The sequence below is a fragment of the Fringilla coelebs genome (assembly GCF_963513975.1).
Source record: "Fringilla coelebs genome assembly, chromosome: 23".
In the NCBI taxonomy this organism is placed as follows: domain Eukaryota; kingdom Metazoa; phylum Chordata; class Aves; order Passeriformes; family Fringillidae; genus Fringilla; species Fringilla coelebs.
The window spans coordinates 4,190,189-4,201,666 of record NC_140049.1 but is presented as its reverse complement, the minus strand read 5'-3'; the positions used below and the strand labels follow the sequence as shown (position 1 = coordinate 4,201,666).

The 11,478-nt window shown below is 49.6% G+C and overlaps 1 protein-coding gene across 1 annotated transcript; it reads left to right on the top strand.

Moving 5' to 3' along the window:
- Positions 1-748: 748 nt before the first annotated feature.
- NRAS (NRAS proto-oncogene, GTPase) lies at positions 749-6,187 on the top strand. The gene is made up of 5 exons (XM_084220590.1): positions 749-926; positions 1,597-1,775; positions 2,751-2,910; positions 3,973-4,096; positions 5,179-6,187. Exons 1-4 carry the CDS (start codon positions 816-818, stop codon positions 4,090-4,092), a joined length of 570 nt encoding a protein of 189 aa, XP_084076716.1. The 5' UTR covers positions 749-815; the 3' UTR covers positions 4,093-4,096; positions 5,179-6,187.
- The last annotated feature ends 5,291 nt before the right edge of the window (positions 6,188-11,478 follow it).

The following is an 11,478-nucleotide window of genomic DNA, read 5'->3' as shown; positions in this document are numbered from 1 at the left end:
CTGTGCCTCATCTCATCTCTGCTCATCCGTGCCCAGCTCAGTTCTGTTCCTTGGCGGGGTCGGTGCTGTGATCCCCCTGCCCCAATTCCCTTCCCAGGGTCTGAGCCAGAGCCCTCCGTGCCATCGTGGTCACCTAAACCCGGTCCCAGTGCAGGATGCTCCCAGTGCAGGATGCTCCCAGTGCAGGATGCTCCCAGTGCAGGATGCTCCCACTGCCGTCCCTTACCCAGACCCGCCCGGCTCCAGCCGTTCATCGACAACTTCTCAAACAGCACAAAGCGTCACTTTAATCCCTTTGCAAATCCCCAGAGCTCGGTGTCATTCCCAGGCTAAGAACCACAGGCTGTGCGTTCGGTGCCGTTCCCCGTTTAAAGCCCCGGGATACGGGCCCGGTGCCGTTCCCCGTTCGAGGCCGGGGGCCCGGTGCTGTTCCCCCTGGAAAGCTCCGCCATGCGGGGCCGGTGCCGTTCCCCGTTTAAAGCCCCGGGCTTCGGGCTCGGTGCCGCTGCCGGTTCGGAGCCGCGGTGCCGGTGCTGCCGTGTCCCCCCCGTATCCCGACTGTGTCTCGTGTCCCGCCAGTGTCCCGCCCGTGTCCCGCCCGTGTCCCGCCCGTGTCCCGCCGTGTCCCCCCCGTGTCCCGCCGTGTCCCGCCGTATCCCGCCCGTGTCCCGCCTGTCCCGCCGTGTCGCGCCCGTGTCGCGTGTGCGGAAGCGGCGCGGGCGGTGACGCGCGGGCGGGAGGCGGAAGCGGCGCGGGGCGATCGCGGGGCGGCGGCGGCGGCGGGGCCGGGCCGGGCCCGGCGAGGCCGCGGGGCCATGACCGAGTACAAGCTGGTGGTGGTGGGCGCCGGCGGCGTGGGCAAGAGCGCGCTGACCATCCAGCTCATCCAGAACCACTTCGTGGACGAGTACGACCCCACCATCGAGGTGCGCGGGGCCGCGGGAGCCGGTGCGGGCTCGGGGCCGCGGGACGGGAGCGCGGGGGAGGCGGGAGCGGATCCGCCGCCAGCTCCCGGCAGCCCGGCCCGGCCCGGGGCTCTGCGAGCGGCTCCTGCCCGTTCCCCTCGGGCTTCCTAAAGCAGCCACGGGCAACCAAAAAGGCCGGCACGGGGCTGGGCAGGGCGGAGGCTCTGCTCGCAGGGAGGCTGTTTGTGATTGTCTTTTATTTTTGTCTCTTGTGGAGGAATTTCTTTAAGGCAACACGAGTTCTGTGTTTTGTAACAAAGGATGAGAGGGCTTAGAGTCTCATTTAAAATGGGGTGGTTTGGGCATGGTTTAAAATGTGATCGTGTGGGTAATTTTAAAAATACTGTAGTTTTAGATAGTGGTAGGATGAGAATCACAAAGTCCAGACTGGTTTGGGTTGGAGGGGACCTTAAAGCTCATCCAGTTTCAACCCTGACACCTTCCACTGTCCCAGGCAGCTCAGAGCCCTGTCCAGCCTGGCCTTGGACACTCCAGGGATCCAGGGGCAGCCACAGCTTCTGCAGAACAGCTGCCAAAGCTCCTCCTGCGTTTTTGTGATTATTTTTACGTTTCCCCCGTGCCGCTGGGGCGGCAGGAGCAGTGCGGGGCTGACGGTGCCCGTGTGTTGCAGGACTCGTACCGCAAGCAGGTGGTGATCGATGGCGAGACGTGCCTGCTGGACATCCTGGACACGGCGGGGCAGGAGGAGTACAGCGCCATGAGGGACCAGTACATGAGGACAGGGGAGGGCTTCCTCTGCGTCTTTGCCATCAACAACAGCAAATCCTTCGCTGACATCAACCTCTACAGGTACAGCTGGGCTGCCCCGGGGACAGGGAGTGCAGGGACAGGGGGACGGGGCAGGGATGATGGCTGAGTGAAGCACTGCAGTGCCTCAGTGAAGGCTCAGGAACGGACAAATGTTGAATCTCCCACTTCTTTCAGGGAGTTTTGTCGCTGTTCTGTGCCAGTGCATGGAATCACAGTCAGGGGTGGGTTGGAAGAGACTTTAAATCTCATCCAGTCCTACCCCTGCCATGGCAGGGACACCCTCCACTGTCCCAGGTTCCTCCCAGCCCTGTCCAGCCTGGCCTTGGGCACTGCCAGGGATCCAGGGGCAGCCACAGCTGCTCTGGGCACCCTGTGCCAGGCCTCAACACCACCACCTTTAGTCAGTTAAGACTGGGATGATTTTTATTCAGTTTTATTTCTTTTTGATCAATCCATATAAATATCTCCAAGGGGTGCCAAGAGAACAGTGTCAGACTCTTTTCCATGATGCCCAGGGACAGGACAAGGAGCAGTGGCCATAAACTAAACCACAAGAAGTTCCACCTCAACGTGAGGAAAAACTTCTTTCTGTGAGGGTGGCAGAGCCCTGGAGCAGCTGCCAGGGAGTTGTGGAGTCTCCCTGTCTGGACACTTTCCAAACCCTCCAGGATTTGATCACCTGTTCCAGGTGATCCTGCCTTGGCAGAGGGGTTGGGCTGGGTGATCTCCAGAGGGCCCTTCCAACCCAGCTGTTCTGGGATTCTGTGAATCAGATGCAATTTGCAGCTACAGAATATCATCTCTAAGAAAATGGGTGAGAAATCTAGGGTGAGTTATCCATGGACAGAAAATGAAGTGTACAAAGTGCTTGGCCATGCTGCTGACCCCTGAGGCCCTGCTCACCTTTAATTTGTTTTTGTGGCACAAGGTTGTTTGAATACTGAACTAAACCAGTTTTTCTATTTTAGAAAATACTTCCTAATTTTTTTCTTTTTATAATTTGTCTTCCTAAAGAGAACAGATCAAGAGAGTGAAGGACTCAGATGACGTGCCCATGGTGCTGGTGGGGAACAAGTGTGATCTGCCCACGAGAACGGTGGACACAAAACAGGCCCAAGAATTGGCAAAAAGCTACGGAATCCCCTTCATAGAGACCTCTGCAAAAACGAGACAGGTGAGGGCTCCCCCAGGGCCTGGGAAATGCAGCAAGGACATTTTCCCATGTGCTTTTGCCTTATTTACAGGAGAAGTATTTGTTCAATCCCTTTACTGTTTTTTGCTTTTATTTCCCCGCTCATTCTTAGCTTGAAAGAGTTCTGGGCTGGGCCAGTACAGGAATCACTTCAGACTCGGCCTGACTTCCTTTTTCAAGTGGGTCATGTTGATAAATAACAGAGAATAAAAAAATTTCAACTCCCCTGAAGTTACTAAATAAAATTTAAAAGCTAACTAGGAAAAAAAAATACTCAAAATAATAAACATAACTGATACCAATAAATGTAGAGATAAAGAGACCTACAGTGGTTTTGTGGAAAATTACATAACAAGAAAAAATAACACATGCCCAAAAAAATGTTAAAATTTACCTTTACTATCAAAACATTCAAATGCAACCACCAAAAACCCCTCTTAATAAACCTCCAAAACCATAAAAAGGCCTCCCAATAAGTTTTGATTCCAGCCAGTTTCAGTGCTGGCAGGAGGAGCAGCAGAGTTTCAGCTGCTCTCCCTGGGGAGTGTCAGAGGCTGAGCTCACTCACCCCAGAGTTCTCTTGGCTCGTTAATGAAAGCCAATTAGCAGATTATGATTGCAGACAGAATTCCCCAGACTGGACTAATGGGCTTCTCCAAAGCCTCCTTGGCCACGTGGGCCTGTCCAGCCAGCCCTGGAGCAGGGGAGCAGAGCAGGGAAGGTGCAATTATTGAGCAGCAGCCAGAAAATCCTGAAGAGCTGAATTCTAAGAATTCTAAAATTAGGTAAGGAGTAGCTGTTTCCTGCATGGAACCTCCCTGAGATACAGTTTTCCATGTTTATTTTAGTGGCTGTTCCTCCAGGAGGAGTCAGGCTGGGACATCCATGTGGGATTCCTCCTCTCAGGAACCGCGGGATCAGCTGGGTGCTGCTCTTCCTGCAGAATTGTGTCTTTCAAATCCATTAAGGGGTTCTGGGATGGACAGATCAGTGATTTCAAAAAGCTTGAGGGGAGAAAATGCCTGACCTTGTGTTTGCATTCAGGGTGTGGAAGATGCTTTTTACACCCTGGTGAGGGAGATCCGGCAGTACCGGATGAAGAAGCTCAACAGCAGCGAGGATGGGAACCAGGGCTGCATGGGACTGTCCTGCCTTGTCATGTGAGGAGGTGAGCTGGGCACTGCCTCCTCTGCCCTCCAGCAGCTGCCAAGGAGGCTGAGAAATGCTGTATAAAAGAGTTTTCCCCTTTTATAGAAGATATTTGTGGGAATGTTCCTCACCTGGGGTCACTGAATGTTGGGGTGTTCACGGGGACCCAGGACGAGGGAAGGGATGAGGATCTGACTCCATGTCTCAGAAGGCTGATTTATTATTTTATGATATATATTATATTCAAAGAAAATTATATACTAAAAGAATAGAAGAAAGAATTTCATCAGAAGGCTTGAAAGGAATAGAAAAGAAATGGAATGACAATAAAATCTTGTAACTGACCAGAGAGTCTGAGACAGCTGGACTGTGATTGGCCATGAATTAAAAACAACCACATGAGGCCAATCAAAGATGCTCCTGTTGCATTCCACAGCAGAGATAATTATTGTTTCCATTTCATTTCTGAGGCCTCTCAGCTTCTCAGGAGAAAAAATCCTGGCAAAGGGATTTTTATAAAACATGTCTGTGACACATATTGATTCTCAGAGAATTGGATCCTGCAATTGGATCCTGCAATATTTTAATGCTCAAAAAAGAAAAATTCCCCTCTAAGTTGGTGGCAGAGCTTAAAAAAAGGAATTTTCATTCACGTCACCCTTTTGGCTGATGGCTGGATGGAACAAGATGATCTTTAAGGTTGTTTCCAACCCAAAACATTCCATGATTTCCACCAATTCCAATGGTGTGATTTTCTGTGTCATTCCTTTCTGCCTCCTTCTTTTGGGAGACCATTTGGACTGTTTGTAGCAGGTGTAATTTCTGAAGAAACAGAAGAAATAGGGGTGTGCCCAGCTGAGTGTTTGACTCCTGCACAGCCCCCCCGTGAGCTGTGTTCCTCTGGAACATGCTGATTCCAGGATTAACCAAATAAAATGCTGCAAATAATGAAATCTGAGTTCCCAACTGAGGGAATTTCATTCCCTGAAAGATGTGGCTCGTGGTATGAAAACAGCCAGACCAGCTCAGCACTGGCACTGCTGCACTGCTCATCCACCCCACAGCTAATTAGTGCTAATTGGAGGTGCCTTTCTCTTCCAGATGCCAAGAAAACGTGGTTCAGGTGCAGCTGCTGGACGAGCCTTGATCTGTGCTGCCTCTCCTGCTGATCCCTGCAGTGTTTGGGTGCCAGGGACAGACTCTGGGCACCAGAGTTGATTAGCACAAGGTCCTTCTCCGTGCTCCATCTGAAGAGAACATCCATGGCATCTACCTCCCTGCTCAGCTCACGGGGCAGCAGCACCTCGGTGTGTGCTGGGATTCTTCTCTCACTGTGTCACCTGGAGAAAACCAGTCACAAAAGTGAACTATAGAGACTAAATGCTGTGAAAAAGATGACACTTTACCTCTAGAGTAAAAGCTAGAAGTGCTGTGTGTCCCCTGTCTGTTGGATTCCGTGCAGTGCTGTCAGAGGAGTGGCACAGTTGGTGTCACACGGGGTTGTGCCACCAGGAGTGCCCCTGTCCCCTCTCAGCTGGGTGTCTGCTCTCTGTGCACCTGTACAGCAAAAGTGCAACATCTCCAGTGCCAGGAGTGCCACCTACCTGATCCTCCATTTCTGTAATAAAAAGGAAAAACCTTTCCTAACTAAGTGCCTGTTTGCTAAGAAGATTTGAAGTTGTCCCTTGGGCTGAGGAGAACCCCAAGGACTGGAATTTCTTGGGAGCTCATTGTGTCAAGCAGGCAAGTGTGCTGTGGGTGATCTGGGCCTGACAGGATCCTCCAGCAGGAATTTGGAAGGTCCAGCAGGCACTTGAGAGACTCTTGGACAAGGGAGGGGACACACTGCATCTGTGTTTTCTTTCTTTGTGGGTGGAACAGTTTATATTCTGTATTGTTTTCCTGCAGCATTCAGATCTCTTCTAAGTTGGACCAAACCTGTCAACTGTTCATTTTTAACATGAACTGCCAACATTTCTGGGCAGCTTCTCACTAATTAATCTGGTAACTGGAGGTTGCTTTGGACAGCTGCTATTCAGCTCTCTCTGTAACTTGCAAATTGTTTTATTCTGAATTATTTTCTTACCACAGACTGTAAAGAGTCTCTTCAAAATGTCTCTAGACTGTAAAATTGGAAGGGAAGGAGTGGGGGGGGTTGGGGTTGACTCTGTCAGGGGTGCAGAAGTGGCTGCTCCATCTCTGGAAGTGGCCAAGGCCAGGCTGGGGCAGTGAAGGTGTCCCTGCCATGGCAGGGGGGGATGGGATGAGCTTTAGGGTCCTTCCCACCCCAAACCACCCTGGGTTTCTGTGATGGAGGGGAGGAGGCTGAGAGCTGCCACAGGCACCTGAGCCAGCTTCTGATTGCAGCATCCTTGCAAAATGAGGAAGGAAATGAGTTCAGTGAGGCTCTGCAGGAGGTGTGGGACAGACTGGTGGAATTCAGGGCTTGCTCTGAGCCAGGGAATTATTGTGAGCCATTCCCTGCAGCTGAGGGAACTGTGAGCTCAGCCAGTTCTTCCCAGACCAGAACCCCCTCCCCTGGTGCCCTGGTGTGCTCACTGCTGTGTCCTGCCCTGTCCTTGTGCTGCTGGGCTGGGTTCTGCTTCAGCTCTGAGGAGGAGGAGGAGGAGGAGGAGGAGGAGGAGGAGGAAGGAGCCCTCAGCCAACAGAGGGAGCATTTGGTCAGTGCCAGGCCAGCAGAGCAGGGCAGTGGCAGGAGGCTCAGGTTCAGGTTGTTGGTGTCAGTCACACATCTTAATTTGGAGTGCTCCATTTCAAATGGACAGTGGAAATCAGTAAACAGAGAGAGAAGAATTTTTTCCTTTTACTGTTGCTTCCTTCACTACTTACAGTCTTAATTCTCTTCTTGGAATGAAGAGGATCAATCTGCATCACATTTGCTTTATCTGTGATAATCTTTATAAATATTTTTTTCAATTTATTTTAACTTTGACTGACGTGACTGATAGGAATTCAATCCACAAAAAATTTAACATAAAATATTATTTTCCAGCAACATCCACACCATGGTGGGCAGAATTGTGGGGACCATTGGCTCGAGTTCAGTTTGTTTGATGTTGCCCAGAGAAGCTGTGGCTGCCCCATCCCTGGAAGTGTCCAAGGCCAGGATGGAGCAGCCTGGGGCAGTGGAAGGTGGGATGAGCTTTAAGGCCCCTTCCAGCCCAGACCATTCCATGAGTGCAGGTTAAACCTGCACAGCCAGGGCTGAGAAAGCTTTGGCTTTTCTGTGAAAGCTTTCCCTGTGGGTCTGCTGCTGAAGGGCTGTGGGGCACAAGGGCAGCCAGTTAATAAAAACACCCCTGGGAGATGAGGAAAAGCTTTTGGGATACACAACCAGCAGGAAGGGGCAGTGTGGAGTTTGTGAGGACACTGAATGGTGACATTCTGTCATCCAGGTCCATGGATGGGGTTTGGTTTCTTGGGACATGCAGGAATTTGTTTCCTGGCCAGAGCTCAGCTGCCTGTGGCCATGGGAAGCCTCTGGAATTTGATGTTTGAAGGGTGTGTGGTCAACCTGGAGAATTATTTGGATGGAGGTTCATCACAGCAGTGCTCCACACTGCTCAGCATTCTCTGCTTGGCATCAAAATGTCCCAGCTGTAGCTCCAGAGCTGGGAATTCTCAGCAATGTGTGGGAACTGACTGGAAAATGCATCTGCTGCTCTTTGCTGTTCCCTTTCTCTTGGGCTCTATAAAACCTGAAAAGGGAAAAAGGGAATACAGGTCTGTATTTCTGTCACCTTTGGAACCTTTCAAATGGTTTTTAGGGTTTTTTCAGTTTTTAGGGTGCTGCAGAGCTGACCTGCACAGGTGATACTTCCAAGTCCATAAATGTAGTTCCAAATCCAGCAAAAAATACAAAATCAGGCTGTCATACTAGTCAGGAGTGAACTGAATGGTTGTAATTTGTTTCCAGCTGCCTCACAGAGAACTCTGGGTTTGGTGGGAGCCAAGAACTGGAAGGACAAAACCCTGTGAACTTTGGGGAAAATTATTTAGAAGATAAGCACAGAAGGTTTTGCACAAGACAAATGTGCTTTAGTAGATTTGGTCCAAATATTGTTATTTAGAGCAGCACAACTCTGCACTAGGGCCAAGCTGATTTCACTGCCCTGACTGGGCAGAACAGACATGAAGAACTTTTGAGGTAAAATATTGAAAATATTGAAATACTAAAAAAAGGTAAAGCTCTTGTTCAGAACTTCCAAGTGCCAATGACTGGAACAAATGTTTCTGTTGCTGTGGCTGAGCTCAGCTCAGTGGAGCCAGTGGAATCCTGGGGTTGTTTCTCTGTGTCCTCACTCCGTGCTCTTGCTCAAACAACTGCTCAGATTCTGTCCCTGTCCTTGCTGGGGCTTTGGATTTTAACCAGGATCTTTAAGTGCTTCATTTTTAGTACAGCTCAGGCTTAGAATTGGATTTCAAGCAGCCTCAAGCCTGTGGGGGATCACATTCTGACCTGTCTGTGCTCCTCAAAAACCCCAAACCTTGAGTGTGTGCCTGTGGTAACCCTCAGGATGGTCAGGAAATGTTGGGATCTGGACTTTTAACCCAAGGGCTAATTTGTTGTTACTTTGTTTAATTATTTGCTTTCAATAATGCATCTCTTTTGGTTTGGATTGAAGTAAATTATTTTGCTTCTTAAATAACTTTTTTAAAGAATAAACTTTGAATTCTTTGGTTGTTTTCTTTGGGTTCTGGGTACAGGATCCAGGAGCTACAGGAGGTTTATCCCAGTGCCCTCTGCTTTGTCTGTGGGTGGGATTTGCTCCATTCTGGGGCAGGGGCAGCTCTCACAGATATTGTGATGTCCTAAAGCATCAATGAGCAGTGAGAGGGACCTTGAGTCTGCCTTGGTCCAGCCCAGTTTTAATCTTGCTGCTGCTGAATCTCTGTTTGCAGTGGGGTCCCTCATGCTGATTTACATTAAAAAATGTAAAATACTCCAATGGCAAAACCAGCTATTAAATTACTGCTGTGCCCAAATCATGCTCTGTTAGCCTTTTCAATTGCTTGATTCAGTCTTCTAAAATACTTCCCTGTTGCCTTCCCTCCTGTAAGAAGGCAAATTTTGTCAGAGCACACAGTCAGTAAATGTTCTTCAAGGGTATTTCTCCTCAGACCTCGTGTCAGGCATCTGAAACCCAGAGTCCAACCTGGGTTTTATGCCAGGAATTTAAACCCAGACCCCCCAGGAGCCTGGACAGTTCCTGCCACTGCAGGTGCAGCCTGTGCCCAGAGCATTCCCCCCTGAGCTGGGCTGGGTGCTGAAAACCCCAGGGTTTCTTGGCTTCTGGAGAGGTTTCCCTGCACTGGGTTTGTTCCCTGGCCCTACAGAGGAGCTGGGTTTGGTTGTGCCCTGGAGCAGAGCAGAGGGAGATTGCAGCAGCCTGGGGTCTGTGCAGGGCATGACTGAGAGCAAGGTGGTGTCACCTGTGGCATTCACATTTCCTGGAAAATCCCTTTGCCCAGGATTTTGCTCCTGGGAAGCTGAGAAGCCTCAGAGAAAAGGAAAACAACAATTATCTGATTTGCTTCTCCTGTGTTTGGCTGCTTTGGAATGTGTTTGGAGATTGTTCACCCACAGGTGATTGTTTCATTGGTTTCATGTGAATTATTTTCACTCTTTGGCCAGTCAGGGCCAAGCTGTGTCAGGGCTCTGGAGAGAGTCACAAGTTTTCATTATTATCTTTTAGCCTTCTGTCTGTATCCTTGCTGTATTCTTTAGTATAGTTTAGTTTAGCATTCTTTAATAGAATACAGTATCATGAAATAATAAATCAGCCTTCTGAGAGCATGGAGTCAGAGCCATCATTCCTTCCCCACAAATACAACAGTCACCAAAGAGGAATTGGGGACAGCCAAAGGTGACACAGAGACTCCATCATCAGAAGGCAGGAAAAGCACTTTATTATGAGAAATCCACAGTTCTTACAGAAACAATGGTGGACCCAAGATCTGATTGGCCTTTAGGAATCTTCTCACACTTATTGGTCAAGAAGGGACAACTCCTTCTTGTAAACATCTTTGACAAACAGAGATTGCCTGCCAGCTGCAGAGATTGAGATAATGATTGGTTTAATTCTTTCTCTGAGCTTTCTCACAGCATCCCAGGAAGATGCTGGGGCAGCTCTGTCTCTCTGTTCAGAGGATGTGTGATTAGCACAGGTGGGGAGAGCAGAATCTGCTGAGGGTTTCCCCTGATCAAAGCCCCAGCAGGGCCAGGATGCCCTGGTGGGATCCACCTCATCTCCTCCTGTTCACACTCCTCCTCCTCAGGAATTTAAACCATTTTCTAGCAGAGCTTGTCCCGTGGCCTCTGTGGGTGCAAGGCCAGGCAAGCTGGAGGAGGATCCTGCTCAGTACCCCAAATTTCTGGTCCAACCATTCTCCCTTGGCTGGACCTGGGTGGAACCAGGGCAGCTCAGAGGTAAAAGAGGGGGAGTTCAGAGGCACTCTGGGTGTGAATCCCTCACTTTCCATCTGAAAAAGAGTAGGAAGAGAGGCTGTTTGTGCCAGTCCTTAAGCTTGGACAAGCCCTGGGTCTAACTTTAGCACAGCATGCCCAGGCTTTACTCAGATTTCCACCAAGAGCCCACCCAAGCTCACCCTGTGATTAAAAAAGCTGAGGGATCAGAAGACCAAGATTCTCTTGAGGAAGATGACCTCTGTATCCTAAAGGTCATTTTTGGTTTCAGATGTGAATCCCAAGATCCCAAGGAGGGTTAAGGGCTGATTTAGTCCTTGTGGGAGAGCAAACAAGAGGAGACAGATTTGATGGGCCTTGAATGAAACAAACAGTAATGTGGTGTGGAGACTCTCAAACTTGGGGATGGGTGAGAGCAAGAAGAATTCAGAACCTGAAAATATCAGCATGAGAGAGAGACCAAAGCTGTACCATCATCCCAGCTTTATCCTGGGGCTGCCCCTCTGCATTGGAGGGAGGGAAATTTATATTTTCAGGGAATAATAGGGAAGAGGAGAGGTAAAATTCCCTAAATTCTGGAGAATTTCTCAGTTGTCACCCAGCTTGGTTTGAAGCTGTGCCCATCAAATAATGGGAACATCTCTTCCAGAGAGTTTCTGGATGTTGTGGAAATGATCTCAGCTGGAGAAGCTGCTCCAGGTCTCACCTCACTGGATTCCTGTGCTCCCAAGGACAAAATCCATGGCTTGTTACATCCAGCTCTGTATTTTATTTTACTTGTGCAGGTGACTGTCTCACCTATTCCAGCTTTCTTCTTGGACAAGAGCTTTCCAGAGCTGCTCCTGCAAAACTTGGCACAGGAATCCCTTGGATGCACATAAAATTCCAAATAATGGTTCTGTTCCAGGTGGTTTTTCTGTTCCCTTCAAAGCTCTGACCAAAGCCACCCTTTA